Below are 18,214 nucleotides of genomic sequence, written 5' to 3' on the forward strand. Positions count from 1 at the left end.
CAGGATGAAACTCGTGCCGTATAACCGGTGCGAGCCAGCCCCGTCTCAAGAAACTCGACGACATGCGGAAACAACATTTGAGGGCTTGAGCCATGCAATGATCGAGCTCAATCGAAAGGAAGAACTGACTAGGACATGACCACACAAAGGTTCAGCCCAATATTTCGGCGGTCCCACTGTATCAAGCTTCTCTCGCATTTCATAAATACAAGGATGAGCCAAGAATTCAAGGATACCTAGCAATATAATATGTGCTCTTCAGTTGACCGGTCGTGCCTGGCTCACGCCAAGATTGTCGAATGCAATAGAATGACCTATTGTGAAAAGTATGAATTGGCGGTAAAGGATATGCTTCATTATACTAGGACTCTTAAGGGATAAGAATAGCACTGCTTCCCTGTGTATGGGCCAGCCACGTCCTGAATCCGAGGCATTGATCAACTGGTCATTCTGTCAGCAACCTCTCCAGACTGAGGTATGAAGGTGATATAAATGGGTAAGAGAAGTTGGAAAAAGCGAGCCCTCGCAGGATGTACACCAGCAGCTGAAAATTCTGGTTTGGTCTTTGCAGTGGTGGCTGGATGGCACTGGCAGTGGTGGAATAGCAAACGGAATAGAATACGTGGAGTTACCAAAGGCTCCATTGATGGGTTGGATCCGGTAGGCTGTCATGACTTGAAGAGGGCAGCGAGAGAAACTAGGTACGTGGCCGAATCCCGTGCCCTATTAGACGAAGAAGCAACATAGTGCAGCAATCAGGCCCCGCATGTGTGGGACGACTGGCACCTACTAAGTAGGACTGCTCGCAACAATGGATGAAGGTGTCCTTGTCTTGCAGATGGGCGCCAACATGCTCTCGACGAGTCATGAATAGGCCCGTGGATGCTTCAGTTGTAAGGCAACTAGCAGTTTTCCAACATTTTTTTACGCACCCGGGGTTGACAATCGACCTAAGGAGATCAGGAGATCAGAATCCACCTATTATGATCGGGCTAGTATGCAAGTGATTGTCGCGTCCATTGTAGGGAATATCATGCTTTGGCTCTTGAGTGATGGATAAAGACATGATCCCTTGCATATCCCGTCGAACGTGGCTCTTGATGCATCGCGTGCATTCTGGGTTTGTCTCGTCACACTAGACAGGGATTCGATTTTGGACGTGGACATCAGGCTCCAACCAAGTCTCCGGGGAAAATTTTGACATCCCCTTCGAGCTTTTTGCATATATCTTGCAGTCTTTCGATTTAAATTTAGTACGTCACAAATTTATGGAGTTTCTTGTCACGAGTGTGCCGAATATATTTACTGCCTGAGGCAGAACACATGACCCGAGCTTCTTATTTTTCGTGCAAATCATGCAAATCGGGTAGCTTAGCTTTCCTGGCCTTATCCTGCATCATTCTCGAGCAGGACGTGGACCAGTGAAAAATGAGGGAGCAAGTTTGATCGCTGTGCAGCTGATGGTTTCATTGGGAAATCGACGCAATGCCTGGTTCCTGTGAGGTTTGCTCTTTAGAGCCCTCAAAATATCGCTGTCCGACATGCGCACTGATGAGGTATTGACTCCCCTATCCATACGTGGACCAGTGGCTAAGAGTCATAAATCTAGTTGCTCACTTGCATGCACCCAATCACATAAGATATACTGTGCCCCGAAAGCACTGTCGAATGCGGAACCGAGTAACACCCCAGCACCCGATGTCGATCCCACACCCGAGAATGACACCAACGGTCCCGAAGCTACAGAGCCGACTGCTGCCCATCCCCCTGCGATGACTCCTGCAGCAGTGGCAGCATCCTCCGAGATGAAAGAGCTTCTCAGCGAGCACCCGGAACTCCGCAGTCAGCTACAAGAGATGTATCAGTCGACGCTGGAGGAAGAATGGGTAGAATCCTATACAGCGCCCGCACGAGGGCGTGGGCGTGGCCGCGGGCGAGGCCGTGGAGGGTTAACTCCTCGTAGCCGTGGCCCATGGACATCCGAGAAAGGCTTCAACCGCGGCCTGGGCAGAGTCCGCAAGCTTAGGCAGGATTGTGAGGAAGGGACGGAGACTGGCCAGACCGCTGAGGCTTTCATGCGGTTTATGGCGCTTGTCAAACAGGGCAACGACTCAGCCTAAGTCATCCATAATTTCTGGGAAAAGCAACATACGAGTTGGACGGTCGGCACATATACCTTGATCGCACCATATTCACAGGCTGAGTCCGTGTAAGTGAGACATGCAGATTGAATCTACGAGATGGTGGGTGGGGCTTTTTGATCTACCTTCACTGTTCCAATAGAGTAGCTGTCAGATTTGACAGCTTCAGATATATTCAGCCTCATGCAACATATGAGTGTCCATTCTCCTCCAATACATACGATACATACTACCGGCTGTCAAGGTTGCCGACTAGCGCATTTACCAGTAGTCCAGGGTAGATCAAAGCGCTGAGCACTGGCCCTCAGAGCTCACAAAGTGCAATATCGCACAACATACAACGTTACCATAGCCAAGACCAAAAGCCGAAGTCCTACATGGTCGGATTAGCGGATTAGCGTCGCTTTTAGCGCCCCCAGTAAAGCGGAGCATATGCCAACGGCCCAGAACTCCGAAGACCAAAACTTCAGTGGGAACAGTACGAAAGTACTGAAAACTCGGAATCTGCATGTTTCTGACTAGTCACATGGAGAATCTCGCATGAGCAGAGCAGCCTAAGCTGCACTCTGCAGACTGTGTGGGATGCAAAGACAAACAGCTCTTTCCAAGGCTGTTTCACGGCAGTGAAAGAAAGCCACTGCAGTTCCGTAGTCGAGCAACAAATACCAAAAAGAAATAATGCATGCAACATTGTACAATATAGACCTGTCGACTAGGCAAAATCATCCTAGACCCAGCCTCGGTTCTAGTGGCCACTCATTTTGAGACTTTAAAGATTACCATGTGTCGACTTCAGCTGAGCCGCTTTCATGACCACGAAGATCTCTTGGGCTTCCAATGAAATGCGAGAACCGCAATAACCAGGAAAGAAAAGAGGATCCTAAACCAATTTCAGATTCCCCAGTCTTTGTGATCTGTCCATATCCCAAGGTGATCCGTTTGCTTTTATCATTTATCTTCCCTGTTACTGCCAAGACCCAAGATATCCGACGCAGCTCCGGGTAGTTAGGGTAGTTTTCAAGTCAACTCCCCGATTCTGATCTCGGATGGCTATGTACCTTATTGTTCTACCGAACTTGATCTGTTCCGACAATGGATGCGCTGCAGTGCTTGCTCTCTGAACTTACACAGTAACCCAGGGCGCTGTCACACCAATCCATTCTGGGGAGGAATTGCCGACCGCTTCCGTCATGGCCTCGCAGCAATCTCGCCGAGAGAGAGCTCTCAGTGACAGAGCTCAAGCAATGCCTGCTACAGCTTCACGACCAGGCATGGGCAGTCGAACTTCTTCAGCTCCGGCGGGGGCCTTCATAAACTCGATGTGGCGCGGAAGCCAGGAACGGGGACGACAGTCGAACACACATTGCTGGAGGAGGACGAGGGGTCGCCAATTACGGGCGAGGCGACCAAGGGCACAGGACTCCGTCAAAAGGAGGAGGTACGTCTCGAATTAGACCCGGACTCTTGAGTGGTCCGTTGCTACGGTGTTCAGAGAGCTTCAGGCTGACAGTTCCTTTTTCTTTGATAGGAAGCTCCCAAGAGCGGCTTCCCCGAGGTGACGATTGCAGTGGCCGGCGAAGAAAATGCCGGCAAGACCAGCTTTGTCAAATGTGCCCTGGATATGAAGAACACGCCGGTCTCCCCTATGAACAAGAAGAAAATGTCATTGAACGGATCGGTCTACATTGTGCATCTGATGGAAGTCGACTTGACCCAGGTTCGATTCGACCAGGACAAGAAGATCATCTGGCCGCATACAGGGCGCGACAGATCTGTGCCGGCCATTGACGCGGTTCTGGTTCTACACGATGCCACCAAGCCGGATCGTCTATCTTTGACAACGAACCTCATTGGTAGGTGTTGGTTTTTGTCGAAACTATCTAGGAAGTTCCTAGGCTGATTTCCCCCGGAATTTAGACTCATTGGCTGCCTCGGATCTTCCTTTCTTGCAGGTTGCCTGCAAATGCGATGTCAACCCTGAACCTTTGGAAGACAGCGGAGTGGATGCGATCCATGATCGATACGAGATCTATCGAACGTCGTTTTCCTCGCCTCGATCTCAACGCATGTGTATAGCGTTGGTTTTGGGGGCAGTGATCTCTACTCGAGAAGGTGAGTGATTTTTTTAACGTGAAGTCTTTTTTTTTTTTTTTTTTATCTTACCCTTCTCCTACCCTTCTCCTTGAAGACCGTCGAGTCTCAAGTTGTGCCTTGACCCCCCAAGCGGAAGCGGGCCAAGGTGGGTCGCGGTAGGAGCGTTCGCTACTTTGTTCCCCCATAGAACTCTTTTTCGGTTTTCCCCTAACTAACCCCTCTCTTCTCCATTCTTAGATCTCGCCAATAATTCTAATATTTCTCTTCCAAAACCTTCGGATTGGCATCATACTCGTTCTAACTCGGAAAACCCAGCCGTGTTCACAGCCGCGGGCGGCCCACAAACGGCCTCAGATCAAGTCGATGGGGATGGTGAGAACCCTCTCCCAACCGATGGAAAGTACTTGCAGCATACGTCCAATCCCCACCGTTATGCTCGCAGTAACTCGCAACCGGTGCGACCGCAAACTCCGCCATCCGGAGCGCGTTTAAATACCCGCAGACCGTCAGCACAAGAACTACACTCCCCTAACCACGATAACCGCCAGCAACGATTGCATACCGCCTGGCGACACAGTGGAGGATCAGACGCTTTCGACAGTTTCTTAAACATGGACGACGAAGGAGACGATGGACAGAGCCGGCCCGCGAGCCCTGGCGCAGTTGTGCGCCCAAAACCGAGCAGCGAGAGCAACTCGAGTGCAGAGACGGGGTTATCGTTCGATGAGCTTGTCGATCGTTTGATTTCCCTGCCGATTTCGAAACAAGACCAGAAGTTCCGTTCAATATTCCTATGTCTATACCGAAAGTTCGCTGCTCCCGCAAGTCTCCTAACTGCCTTAATAAACCGATTCGAGCGAAATGAGACTAGCAACGACGATCAGTTGGCCCGCATGGCGGATCAGCTGCGATTACTCGATGCCATGGCTCAATGGGCTTCAGACTATCCCGGAGATTTCGCTCATCCCAAACTTCGCAAACGGATCATTGAGTTTGTTGCTGTACTCGAAAAGAGCCATTTCTACATGTTCGCTGCCAAGGAGATTGGGTCGCAATTAGACTCGAACGCAGAAGACGATGATGTCGGCTGGGCATACGGGGGAGACAGTGATTCTGATGAGCCCCAACTGGTTGAGACATTCTTCGACAACTCCGGCCGAAGTTCTCCAGCTGCTGTCACTGGCGCTGGCTCTATCACCAACACCTACGACACCGAAGAAGAACAAGACCCCATCTATAGTATGAGTGCACTGGATCTCAGTAGTGGGCCACATGATTCGACATCACGGCTTTCAGTCTCCTCGAATACCGACAAATCCAACAACATCACCACCCAGTCATTCACATTGCTGAACCTCGAAGCAGCCCAAAAAGAAGCTTTGCGTCTCGAATTAACACATAAGACTTCACTTAGCAAACTCCAGTGGCGGTTCTTTATGGGAACCCCAGAAGAGGAGTTTGCACGAGAACTGACGCGGATTGACTGGATCATGTACAACTCATTCCGGCCGCGTGATCTTGTTCGTCATGTCAGCCTCTCGGGCATAGAGAAGGATAAGGTCAAGAGCTTGACGAACGTTAACCGGATGATCAAGCAATTCAATCATCTGGCATTCTTCGTCGCTAGCCTGATCCTTTTGCGCGATAAGCCTAAGCATAGAGCGCAGGCGCTAGAAAAGTTCATGAACATTGCAGTGGTAGGCTTTCTCCATCCAGCTACTATACGGTCAGCAGTAACTAACACAACTCTTTCCAGAAACTCCGACGCCAAAACAACTACAACTCCTTGGGTGCTGTAATCGCCGCCATCAACGGCACCCCAGTCCACCGCCTCACGCAAACTCGGGATCTGATCCCCATCCAAACCCAGAAAGAGTTTATGCGCCTGGTCATCCTCATGAGCACCCAACGAAGCCACTTTGCCTACCGTCTCGCTTGGGAAAATTCATTCTCAGAGCGAATCCCATTCCTACCCCTCCACCGCCGTGACCTTGTCTCCGCTGAAGAAGGCAACAAGACATTTGTCGGCGAGAACAAATCTCGCATCAACTGGAAGAAATTCGAGGTCATGGGTGAGGTTGTTCTCGGCATCCAACGAAGCCAGAAGACGCCTCATCCCCAGGCTCAGAAGTTCGACGATGTTGAGCGACTAATCCTGGACTCGAAGCTCTCTGGAGACGAAGAGGTAAGGTCTATCATCGTGAATAATTGTCCTTCTCACTAACATTATCTAGGACTTGTATGCTCGCAGTTTGCTTGTCGAACCGTCCACGGGAGCCGAGGGACGAAGGAAGTTCGGCTGGTTGCGCTCTCAAACCTAGTCGCTTCTTCGGCCACACCTCTGGCATCCTGAGGCACTCATCCCCGTGAGTCTCAAACACAAATTGAGGCTCACGACAACCCATCTCTTCAAACGCCTTCCTACCTCTCTACCTACCCTCCCTACCCCATCTACACCTATCTTACCCTTCCTTCCTCTACACTTCCTTTCTCATGCCGCCACGCCCCTATATGATTGATAAATATTGTTGTTTTCTTTTACCTGCTTTTCGTCATGAACTCGGCGGAGGCCGATATGACGGTTGTAACGGTTGATACATCTTGAGTAAAAAAAAACGTTCCGCTACGGCATTTTGTACATATGCGTGCTGAGGTGTGGGTAGTGATGGTCATCGACTGTCTTGCAGATAGCGGTTTCCTACCCCGGTATATATTGACATGTTTATGTATTTATTCCCTTGTGTCCCTATCCACAAATATGATCGTAGCCCTATACCAATATTGAACAATTGTCAGATTCCTACATACAAGATAACGTCGAAACTAGTACCGCTAAGTAGGGTAGCGGATGCCGCATACACTTCCAATCACGTGAATTGGTTCCACCCGACTATCTCAACCTCCTATCAGCTTCAGACAAAGACGAACATTTGAACTCACCTCCAATCCTCGGTGCACTAGGGTCTCCAATCCGCCCCAATCAACCCATCAAAAAGCCACGGCCCTCGGGGTTCAAGCCACTCAAAAATGTCCACAACAATCCAAGCACGCACAACCTATCGCGCCCTCCTCCGCGAACTCCCACGCCGCCACCTCTCAAATCCCTCCCCACTGCACCAACAACTACGCGCAATTTTCCGCTCAACACCATCAACATCTTCACTGCAACCGGAAAACTCCAATGCCCTCCCCTTCTCAATCCCGAGAACAGACGAGGGACGCACCCTCCGCATCCAGGAAGCGGATCAATTCGCTCAATATGCCCGCGCTCAGCGTGTCTACTGTGAGCTCCTTGAGCGCTATAACCCCGGTATGACCATGGATGAGGAGGAGAAAATTCGTCTTACGGCTAGACGGGTTGGGTTTGATCTGCCTGAGTTGCATGTTCCTGAGGGGAAGGAGTGATTACAACATGTGTTGGAGGGTTTGTGATGTTAGGTTTAGCTGAGCTGAGCGGGTTTGTTGACTTTGCTCGGTCTTGCTTTGCTTTGCTTGGTTTTGTCTTCTGGTGAAGTGTCCATTGTGGATACAGATGGACGATCTGCGTTCTGATTCACTGTACAGGCGGATTGGCAGGCTTGTTGGATGTTATCTTTGTCTGTATAGATAGTGTGGTTTGCTGGGATGCATGTATTCCATGGAATGGCGTTATTGTTGACTTTTGGGTTTGTATACTACGGTTTATGTACAAAATAAATAGAGGGCATTGCCAAGTAGCATGAACTTGTTCTTTTTCGAAAATTTCTCTATGCTATGTATTAACTCTGGAAGATTGATGTTCCAGTCGTAACTCGGGGTATCTGATATTGAGATCCTGATCTCAACTTGTTCAGTGCTGACCACGTGGGTTGCCGCACAGTGTTTAGGCACCGAGAATGGACACCTGATGGCGCTGGGGTGTGGCTGTGTTGCAAAGGCGACGGCCTAGCAAAAGGGTCATGATGGAAATGGCCCTGACCCCCGATGACGCTGGCGCTGAAGATTGGGCTTTTGGATAGACGTGCTTCCCTGATTGACTCTTCAGGTAGCGCTGAGCTGCGCGCGCTCCATCTGTCTCATCAAAGTCGAACTGCTTTCTTCATCTTCCATGCCAACACCGACTTCGATCGCAGTCTTGGGTCGGTTCCGGTTGAGACCGTCTAGCAGGGTACACGCTTTGCAAATCCGCTGACTGGAAATGTAGTTACAGCGCTCACAGTGCTTGATAGTCTGCGCCTTGACCGCCTTACCCGTGGGACCACGATTCGCTTTCACGCGTCCACCATTAGGAAGCTTGATTTCGGTCTCGAGTGACTCGGCTGCGTCGTTCTCAGTGAGCTGTTTCTCCATTGCAGCCATCTCTCCTCCACTGGTTCGGCCATTTTGACTACCGCAGCCACCAGCCGATTCCTCCTCCACGCCAGATTGATTGGATTTGCCAGCACCCCGGACTTCCACCGGTACAAGCGCCGCCATGTCCTCGCCACTCTTGACAATATCGAGGATCGAACTGGGACGAATCTTCTCAAGATCTTTGATCAGGGTGCGAGCACTACCACGGAATGCCTCTGGCGAATAGATACATTCAGTAGTGAAGTAATCGAGCTGACGGTGGTGGGCGTAAAGGACGATCTCCTTTTCGTAAGCGTACTTTAGAGGCTTACTGCGCTTGATATCCGAAGCGTCGGAGCTGGTGACGATACTAGTACCACGCGACAGACGGGGCAGATCACCACGCAGGAGATTCATCATAACAGTCTCAGCAACATCGTCCGCATTGTGGCCCGTGACAACGTGTCTAATGCCCAAGCGGGCGGCGCCTCGGTCGAGCGCCTGTCGCCGGAACACACCGCAGTACGTGCAGTTACCCTTCTTGCCCACTTGTTCCACGACCTGGTCCATAGTCCAGCCATATAGCTCGCTGTATCCCAGGATATCAAGAGGCATGTCGTATTGCACGGCGTTGCGCTTCACAGTCTCCAAACTGTCATCGCGATAGCCGCGGATGCCCTCGTCGATCGACAGTAGGCATAGATCCAGTCCGTAGTCGTATCGCTCATTCAGGGTTTTCAGTACGGCAGCGAGTACTGTGCTGTCTTTGCCGCCGCTGGCTCCGATCGCGACTCGCTCGCCGGGGAAGAAGAGGTTCGTGCCGATGATGGTTTCGTGTACTTCGGTTTCGAAAATCTTGATGAAACAGGCACGGCAGAGTTTGTGTCTATTCTTAGGTCGGATAATGACGGCTCGCGCCTCCTTGCAGTTGAAACACGCCGTCGGCGCCATGATGAGTTGTTACGCCTGTGACTTTGGTGGCGGCGAAGAATTTCTTTTCCCCCCGCGGTGGATCGGATGGTCCGTGCTCAGGGCGCTAATCCGTGGGTTCCAAGGTTCGATCTACATCAACACTACCTACCACCTCTCGTGGAGTCAGTATTTTCAGGTTTCTTTCACTTGCGTTTTATAAGGACAATTTCATTTACGGAAGTCAATTTTCGTTTTGGACAATATTACGCCAATTAGGCCAACGGGTGCAATGGTTTTAAAGTACATGGACGCTCGTAATGAACACGGTGTAGACGTATGTAATAGCCAAGGCAGAAACACAAATCCTGTCGACTGGAATGGAGATAAGTGTGGAGCAATGATCATGACGATTTTCAACGGATTGAACGGGAGAGGTGTTGACTCAAATGTTGTATGCGATTGAGTCTGTAGTAATGAATCGAGTGTTCTGCAATGGCAGTGGAACCAGCCACTAACCCCATCACATGGGGCGTATCCAATATAAAACCACATAAGGGCACAGTATATGGAAAAATGCATTACGAGATGCAATGTGAGGATAAAGAATACCCGAAAACAGTGGTCGTAGCCAACAGTTCTGGACCGAAAGCAAGGAAGTCTTGTTTCAGCCTTGCTAAGCTGTTTAACAACAGCAATGTGTCCTGCGTACTACCTCCTGGCTTTTTCAGCGCGTTCTCGCAACCGGGCACTTCTTCGCACACCATCATGTCCACTGGTGCCCCGACGTTTCGATTTCGGGGCCCTGGACGAGGACTTGGACCCGCCGGATGATGTTGCCATATTCCCTTTTGGTTGCCTTCTGGGCTGTGGTGGCTGGGAGGGAACGCCCTCAAAGTTGATTGACAGCTGAGGTTGAGCAGAGGATCCATCGTCAGTCAAATAGGAGCCAAAGAACGTGACGAGGTTATCGTATGAGAAATTTCGACCAAGTCCTCCGAAATTTTTCCATAAAACTGCCGTCGGGGGCGGCATATCCCAACGAGCGGGATCAGCAATCAACCGGAGTTTAGTATCTAGCCAGGTTCTCTGAATTTCGTCAAACCTCTGTTCTTGTCGCTTTTTGAGCAGAGCTAGGAATTCTTCGTTGTTATTGGCAGTCTTTGCAACGTCAGCGACGTCGAAGTGCCAAGCCTCTGGGTCTGAAATGGCGCACTTGAAGCTGTTGTATTCGTCATGTAGTGTGGTGAAAAGAACGTTGGAATCCTCATAGCCGACTTTCCCAGCTTCCCAGTGGAACTTTTCATCCATATAATGCTTTTCGTAATGGGGAGTATGATCCCGGAGATGGGTATCTTTAGTGCGCTGCCACAGTTTGGCCATAGTGGAAAGTAGTAAAGTGATTTCTCCTATTTTGGTGATGACTGCTCTGTTATGGGCAAGGTTGTCTGGCCCCTGGCACTACAATAAATGGCGGTGAACACGCGGACCGAATCAACATTGCAGAATTACAGTCCAAAAAGTGTTAACGCCCCCCCTCACCTACATATCTCGGTGCCGCCGTACTGTTCATGTTAGTGGAATCCATGTAGGTATATTTTTATGGCGATCTTCAACCGGAAGAAAATTATCTATTTAAGGAGGTGCTAACACTTTTTAACAGACACTATAAATGGGGCTGAGCGCATCTATTTATACGCTGAAACCAGTTTTGGCGCCTCAGACATGGGCGTCGGCCAGTCTAAGACGCTCAAGTTCAGAGTTGACATGGCCATCTATGACTATATTTAAACTCATTGGCCCTGATTTTCGCTTTACAATATGCAGGGGCAAGTTGGGCTGTGAAATGTGCTAGGTTTATTTCCCTGGCGCTTCACCGGCGCTTCAACCTTCTCGTAGATCGAAGGATACATATATCAGTGTCCCACGTACGATAATGGCCACGTCTACATGCTGCTTACGAGCAGCTTCTCACTCCCGGAATGTCACTCAATTCCAAGTCCAAAGAGAAGCTTGGACAGGCAGGCCGAAGTGAGGAGCCAAAAGAGAATGAAGTGGCTGCGTTACCTTTAACGGAAATCGACCCCAGCTCGACCAAAGCTGGTCCTAGCTCGTCAAAAGCTGGTCCTAGCTCGACGAAAGCCTCGAAAGCCTCGAAAATTGATTCCAGCTCGACGGGAGTCGGTCCTAGCTCGCCCACTGGCCCTAGCTCGTCGAAAGCCTCGAATGTTGAACCCAGCTCGACCAAAGCTGATCCTAGCTCGACGAAAGCCTCGAAAGCCTCGAAAGCCTCGAAAGCCTCGAAAATTGATTCTAGCCCGACGGGAGTCGGTCCTAGCTCGCCCACTGGTCCTAGCTCGTCGAAAGCCTCGAAAGTTGATTCTGGCTCGGAAGAAGCTGATCCTAGCTCGACGAAACAAGCCCATGCATCCCCGCCTCCCCCGGAAGCGAGTCGGAAGTATTCTTTGGACCTGGATTTCAGCATGCTACGTCTAGACTCGATCACGTCTAAGGAACCAACGGCTAGGATAATACTTTACCCCAGGGTCCCAGAGCTCGATGTATCTCCATACAGAGGAGCGGGGTGCTATGATAACTGGGTTGAAGTCCAACTTGCCGATTGTCCAGAGGGAAGCGAATCGGCCAGAGTTCTCGTCGTGACCCCGAACTCTGAGGAAGTTGGATGCACTATTACCCATGACAGGGTGTCATTCCACCTGTACTTGGACCCTGGCGAAGATCGTCTTATTTTCCAGAATGCCTGTACTTACCAAGCCCTGAGCGTGCGGCTTGAAACGAAATCCGTTAAAGTTGGGCCTAACGCTCCCGTCTTTTTGTACAAAGGCTCCTGTGCTATCGAAGCCAGTGGGATAACCCTTGTGGAGTTCGAGATACTCCCACGGCCTTCATGGGAGATAGCTGCTAAACTAGCTACTAAACGGCCCGCGCCAGAATCCGACTTCCCATCGCCAAAAAGAGTGAAACGAGGAGAATCCACATACCGAGCAATCGAACCTGCACGTGGTATGCAGGCCGTTTCAGATGGCAACGCACTCTTGAGGCTTGAAAAAGGCGACACCATGTCTATCGGAGCGGACGACGAAGGGTATCGGCTCACGCGACACAGGACTATTGCAGAGCAGCCAAATTCATCTGTATGGCGGGCAGAGCACTCAGGTATACCAGGCGGGACTATTGTGGTCAAGATAATTAGAAGGACCGGCAGAAGTGAGAGGGACACACTCCAGGCCATTCGAGCTTGGATACATGAATCGGAGATCCACTCTTCCCTCAAGAGTCATGTATGTACTTTCGCCTTCACTTTGATCCAAAACTGACACCCTCATCAGCCGGCGATACTTTGCATGCTCGGATCTGACGCCCGGTTCCACAGTATATATACTGAGCACATCGAAGCCGAATCATTGTTGTGTCAGCGGACCCCACGCTGCAACCGTTTCATGGGATATACCTCAGACACGCGGAGGATCCTGGCTGATATGGCCTCGGCGCTTGCTTTTGTCCATGACAATAACATCGTTCATAACGATATTAAGCCGGGAAATATTCTCTACAGCCCTAGTCGGGGTGCCGTTTTGATCGATTTCGGTCTCAGCTTCTGGAATGGCCATCCTTCTCCGGGAGGCGGCTCGCCCTGGTATCTGCCACCCGAGTTTATGGTAGACTGGACCTTACGTGGGCCACCATCTGACATCTGGGCTTTGGGTATTGTCCTACTCTGGGTATTAGGCCGCATTCCCTTGCCCGAAAGAACACCGCATTGGTTAATCTCGAACATACATCTGTCGCCCCATATGGAAGACGTCAACACGATGACCCAGTGGCTTAGGGTGGTCCAGGACATTTGTTCGAAGCTAAATCAAGATGACCCACTTGATTGCATTGTTAGGGATCTACTGGAGCTGCGCATGCTTAAGCGGATTGATGCTGCAACCCTGAACAAACGGTTGGCGGAGGAAGGGTTACTTCAAGATGGGAAAGTTGAGTGAAGATATGTACATTTGCTGGTTCATGTATGAGTTCATGTGTGCTCGCGTTTTTGTTTGTTACCTCTCTTTTTGTCTGTTATACTGTTCTGTTTATTACAAGACTCATTTAGAATGGATCCGAGTCACTTCCCTTCGAGCACAGTTGAACAATGTGTAAATATTCCGAAAAGTGCTGTGCCAACATCCAACGACTACGTTCATGTTCAAACCTTTACATTCTCATCCAGGCACGCCATCGGCTTCCCCTTCCGACAAAGCAGGCTAGCAGAGAAAACCGGCCACTTCTTCTTCTTAGCCACCTCGACAGCCTGATGACGAATATGATGCCGTCTCAAATGCAGAGAGTAAGGCTTCGACCGATCGGCAAACAACTGAAGATTCTCCTTCTCTCCATCTCCTAGCTTCTCTACAGCTTTAACAGTCCGCTCCTGCGAGAACGCAAACGAAGTACCAATAATCTTGAACTTCCGAGCCAGCTGATGGAGATCGGGAGAATGCCAATCATCAGAGACCCAAGAGGGTTTCGCATTCCAGGGCAGCCGTCTCTCCTTCTTAAACGCACGCCACCATTCCTCGGTCGATAACCGGCCCTGTTCCCCACTAACAGCATGAATGCACCCACTCGTCCTCAGCGCCACATGGACCAGCGTCCGATCCACCACAACATCAACCGGGACCTCGTCGATCGTAGATTCTTGCTCTGGATTTTGACATCGTGTTGAGAGCCTGATTCGCCGGCCCGGGTGTAACATGTACTCTGCGGCACAGATTGTCGTAGGGGCTCCGTACGAAGTCGCGAAACCGGGGTATGGGAACTTATCGGCTGGACCGAGGACAGACGGTCTGATTATTAGGACTTTATCCATTTTGTTACGCTCGGCTGCCTTTTGCAGGACTAGTCGCTCGGCTAGGTGTTTGGCGTATGCGTATGGCCATGGGAAATCGTGCGCGTCGTATTCGTCTGATGAGCCCGTTTTCTGTACTGCGCTCCATGCTTCAAGTGCAATCTTGTAGTAATCTTCTTCCTCCCTGCCGAGGGGATATACTCTCTCGTCGACGGATACGTCGGTCGATTCGTTGGATTTCCATAGATGGGCGTTGGCATATGCAGTGGAGAAGTATACGTAGCGCTCGAGGTTGGGGAATTTCAGGGCATATTGCGTGAGACATATGCTTGGTGCTAGCACATTATATGCTAGTTCTCGCAGTGAATTTTGTAGTTGGGCTGATGCTGCGATGTGGATCACAATGTGTACTGTCCGTTTGAGCATCTGTATTGTCTCTTCTGGTAAACTCATTGTCGCGGTGTTTCCCAATTCGCCGTCAAGGATAGTCATCCGCTCGTTTTCGGTGAGGATTTGTGCGGCGGAGGGAGGAAGCATGTCGGACCATTTTGCTTTTGCTTTGCTGGTCAGTCAAGTTAGCAAGTGCGGTCTTGGCCGATATAACTATATTTTGATCACTTACTCGGCGCCACCTCGACATAACACATATACTCGTTTCGGAGACGACCGACTCAAAAGTCGGCAAAGAAGCGCAGTCCCAATGAAGCCTGTGCCTCCGGTAACGAATAGGGTCTTGCCATTATAGTAATCCCATATCATGATGAATCCATGCGAATGAATCGCCGCTACCCGCCTTCATGAGTAAAATGGGAATATGTAAGACCAAAGGATGTATGCAATGCTGTAAGATCGTACGAAGGGGCTCCAGGTGGGTCTACGGGCAATATAAAGCATGTTAACATACAACAAGTCTATTGGATCTCATCGCTAGACGCTCGATGATGGCAATGAACTCCGGTTTCGGGCACATGCAGACAGATCTGCAGGTAAGATGGGGCGGCAGCTGTGTGACCCATCACACAAGGATAGAGCTGGGTACCAGCCATTCGGATTATTTCAGGTAGCGAAGTTATTGACCTGGACAGAGAGTACCTAAACGATGATGTATCTTCAAAGTTGGAAAAATAGCGGGAACTTGGGTTAGAAGTCAGTACTCGATAAGATGAAAATAATGCAATGTGATCAGCATGTCGATCTATCTTGAATATTGAAATATCTATCGAATCAGCCTCGCTTAAACAAGACTCATAAGAAAAGGGGTGAGATTTGAGTTTGGCTGTGAATCAATGAATCAATGCACACCGCTTCATGCAACTGGCCATGCATCCATATATTGCGTATGCATTATGTTGCACACCTGTACTCCGAACAGAGTACAGAGTGTCCAGAAGTGTACTCGCCAAGTTTTAAACTCTAGCTAACTCATGCGGAACAGGTTGCAGTCATATCCGATACATTTATCTCCCGGGCCGAGCCCTAGTGGATCATCCACAGCCAAGCAACAGTCAAGATGTTGATATCCGAGTCTAATCCCTCTTTATAGCTAGTGCTATTGCTCTCCCTTAACAAACCATCCTACCCAGTCAAGCCCTTTTACCCAATTGTTGGCGAGGGCCACAATGTGATAATGTGACGAACAGCAAGGGAGGCCCCTTGGACAACGCACCTATATTGTAGAGCAGTGAGAGATGCCCTAGGCGTAAAAGTATATTCTGTGACATCTCTATTGGCCTTGACACGTAGCCAAATAAGAGTCCAACATCCTACGGAGTACTTATATTAAAATAACCTGGCATTCGTGCCTTACAGCCAAACACCGCAGTTTGATATTTCTGCAAACGTCAACTCATAACATGCGATTGGTATAGAGTCACCTGCCGGTGCATCTCCAATCTCCTTTATCCAATACTGCTATTGCTTTTCGGCAATTGTGAGCGACAGGTAGGCCTATGTGGGCCAAGTGTATCATACAACATTCCAGTGGTGATGTCTGCCATGGTGCAGAATTCCTAATGGAGTATGCCAACAAGCTCATTCGAGGAGATCCACAAGGCGGGCATTCCATAGGGCAATTATGTGGGGATGGACGTCAAAGTTGGGATAAACATACTTCATACAGTTATCAACATATTTTATTTTGTGATGGCCTTCTCCTGACCCTTTTATTTCATATAACATGCTAGCTTGATTTCACATAGCACAGTTTTGCGGCTCTTCTTATTTACTACCTTTCCTAAAATCCATTTTAATTATCTCAATCCTGTAAATATGAAGCCAGGTCCACTCGATATGGGCTATGCCCGACCCCTCGAGTTCACTCTCTCAGTCGTCGTGAGGACCAATCCCAGCCCGCTCGACTTTCAGTTCGCTTCTGATACCCTCCTCTTACAATGGCCTGTACTGAACTTGCGAATGGACCCGTTGGTAAGTACTCAGCAACATCGATAACCGCGCGAAGCCTAACACTGAACAGAAAACCAAATTCTTGGATCCAAAAGACCCTGGTGATCTGACCGAGGTATGGGAGGGGAAAACTCTTGAACAAGAACTCAGCGACATTGTCCCAGTTCCTTCCGAGCCGGACTCCCCACAACTGTTTGACTCCGCGGCACTCGACAAGGCGTTGGATTTCGGGTATGGACTGGTGCATGCATGGAGGCAGCGAGTATTCTCCATACGAACGGTATTCTTGACCGATGCCTGCATAATCGGGTTCAAGTTTCTGCAGCCCCTCTGCGATGCAAATGGTAATTGGTTATTTAGAGATCAACAAAGCAGTAGAGCTGACATTGTGCTTATAGGCGCCCATCAAATAGTCCAGGCGTATTGCACCCTCCTCAGGGGAGAGAATATTACCCACACTGACCATACCCGACCGCCCCTGTCCCTGAAATCAGAAGTACTCGAAAAGTGTGCCGAGAAGGTTGAGTCTCATCAGATCGCAGATCTGCACGAACATTCAATGTGTCGCACTTGGGTAGCCGGAATCGGGGCACTCGGGAAGCAGATCGGACGGAATATATGCTATCCTTCAGCGAGACGGATCAGCAAGACCTTGTTGATCCCCCGGAGGCAAATTCAGAGCTGGTTAGAAGAGGCCGAGAGTGACAAGGCCAAGGTAACTGAGCATGATCTCGTGGCAGCTTTTATCTACAAGGTAAGTAGTGTCACCTTCGTTCGATTTGCCCAAACTTGAAGAAGCTCACTGAGACCATATCCAGGCTTCTTTACATCCACCAATTGCCCACAGCTTCGGCCTAGCCATCGATATCTCAAATCAGGTCCAGTCCAAAGCAACCCTCTACAACCCCTGGTACATGATGCCTGTCCCGGACCCAATACCAACAAGTGAATACAATTCTCCTTCCTTGATTCGACTCGCAACACACATCCGGCGCGCGGTTCACGAGGGCCAGCAGCCAGAATGCATCGGAGAGATTGTTGATCAGCACAAGAGCCCGAAGAATAACCCCATGATTCCGAAATCATACGGTGGCCGAGCGGCTCAACCGCGCATCGCTTCTTGGAAAAACCTGCCGCTTTATGATCTCGATATCCAAGGTGAAAGGCCGCTCTTTGTACAGGGCAGTGTTGATTACTGTGGACTTTTGCGTGAGACTAAAACTCACTTGGATGATTTGCTGGTGACGTGGAAAGCGCGGGGTTGGGGAGGGGAGGATGGGGGTTATTGGGTTCATGGGAGACTGCCTGAGGCTGTTTGGAGGCGTATGATGGATGACTTGAACTGCTGATGTTGGCTTTCTTTCTTTCTCTTCATACGACTGGAGCGTGTGTCTACCTAGATATCGTGTTGTGAAGTATATCTTTAATACCAAATAATTCCATGTTTTGACATGCTAACCCGTATTATTATTGAAAAAGGATGAGGTTGCCAACCCAAGAG

The 18,214-nt window shown here is 49.8% G+C and overlaps 8 protein-coding genes across 8 annotated transcripts; 5 read left to right on the top strand and 3 right to left on the bottom strand.

Moving 5' to 3' along the window:
- Window positions 1–1,485: 1,485 nt before the first annotated feature.
- N7489_004384 (zinc finger HIT domain-containing protein) lies at window positions 1,486–2,120 on the top strand (the record flags this gene model as incomplete). Its single annotated transcript, XM_056710136.1, has 2 exons — window positions 1,486–1,556; window positions 1,610–2,120. The coding sequence occupies 2 exons, from the start codon at window positions 1,486–1,488 to the stop codon at window positions 2,118–2,120; spliced, it is 582 nt and encodes a 193-aa protein (XP_056568557.1).
- Window positions 2,121–3,233: 1,113 nt separating this feature from the next.
- Window positions 3,234–6,556, top strand: N7489_004385 (putative Ras guanyl-nucleotide exchange factor RasGEF; the record flags this gene model as incomplete). Its single annotated transcript, XM_056710137.1, has 7 exons — window positions 3,234–3,271; window positions 3,411–3,579; window positions 3,670–3,994; window positions 4,059–4,253; window positions 4,551–5,932; window positions 5,992–6,420; window positions 6,470–6,556. 7 exons carry the CDS (start codon window positions 3,234–3,236, stop codon window positions 6,554–6,556), a joined length of 2,625 nt encoding a protein of 874 aa, XP_056568558.1.
- A 706-nt stretch (window positions 6,557–7,262) lies between these two features.
- N7489_004386 (LYR motif-containing protein) lies at window positions 7,263–7,640 on the top strand (the record flags this gene model as incomplete). Its single annotated transcript, XM_056710138.1, has 1 exon — window positions 7,263–7,640. The coding sequence occupies one exon, from the start codon at window positions 7,263–7,265 to the stop codon at window positions 7,638–7,640; it is 378 nt and encodes a 125-aa protein (XP_056568559.1).
- Window positions 7,641–8,255: 615 nt separating this feature from the next.
- Window positions 8,256–9,497, bottom strand: N7489_004387 (putative PP-loop ATPase superfamily protein; the record flags this gene model as incomplete). Its single annotated transcript, XM_056710139.1, has 1 exon — window positions 8,256–9,497. The coding sequence occupies one exon, from the start codon at window positions 9,495–9,497 to the stop codon at window positions 8,256–8,258; it is 1,242 nt and encodes a 413-aa protein (XP_056568560.1).
- A 669-nt stretch (window positions 9,498–10,166) lies between these two features.
- N7489_004388 (uncharacterized protein) lies at window positions 10,167–10,838 on the bottom strand (the record flags this gene model as incomplete). The annotated part of the gene is made up of 1 exon (XM_056710140.1): window positions 10,167–10,838. One exon carries the CDS (start codon window positions 10,836–10,838, stop codon window positions 10,167–10,169), a length of 672 nt encoding a protein of 223 aa, XP_056568561.1.
- A 599-nt stretch (window positions 10,839–11,437) lies between these two features.
- On the top strand, window positions 11,438–13,465 carry N7489_004389 (uncharacterized protein; the record flags this gene model as incomplete). The annotated part of the gene is made up of 2 exons (XM_056710141.1): window positions 11,438–12,757; window positions 12,806–13,465. 2 exons carry the CDS (start codon window positions 11,438–11,440, stop codon window positions 13,463–13,465), a joined length of 1,980 nt encoding a protein of 659 aa, XP_056568562.1.
- A 203-nt stretch (window positions 13,466–13,668) lies between these two features.
- N7489_004390 (uncharacterized protein) lies at window positions 13,669–15,069 on the bottom strand (the record flags this gene model as incomplete). Its single annotated transcript, XM_056710142.1, has 2 exons — window positions 13,669–14,872; window positions 14,933–15,069. 2 exons carry the CDS (start codon window positions 15,067–15,069, stop codon window positions 13,669–13,671), a joined length of 1,341 nt encoding a protein of 446 aa, XP_056568563.1.
- Window positions 15,070–16,578: 1,509 nt separating this feature from the next.
- Window positions 16,579–18,062, top strand: N7489_004391 (uncharacterized protein; the record flags this gene model as incomplete). Its single annotated transcript, XM_056710143.1, has 4 exons — window positions 16,579–16,734; window positions 16,784–17,057; window positions 17,112–17,467; window positions 17,532–18,062. The coding sequence occupies 4 exons, from the start codon at window positions 16,579–16,581 to the stop codon at window positions 18,060–18,062; spliced, it is 1,317 nt and encodes a 438-aa protein (XP_056568564.1).
- Window positions 18,063–18,214: the final 152 nt, after the last annotated feature.

Source organism: Penicillium chrysogenum (assembly GCF_028827035.1).
Source record: "Penicillium chrysogenum strain IBT 35668 chromosome Unknown utg000002l_segment0_segment0, whole genome shotgun sequence".
In the NCBI taxonomy this organism is placed as follows: Eukaryota; Fungi; Ascomycota; class Eurotiomycetes; order Eurotiales; family Aspergillaceae; genus Penicillium; species Penicillium chrysogenum.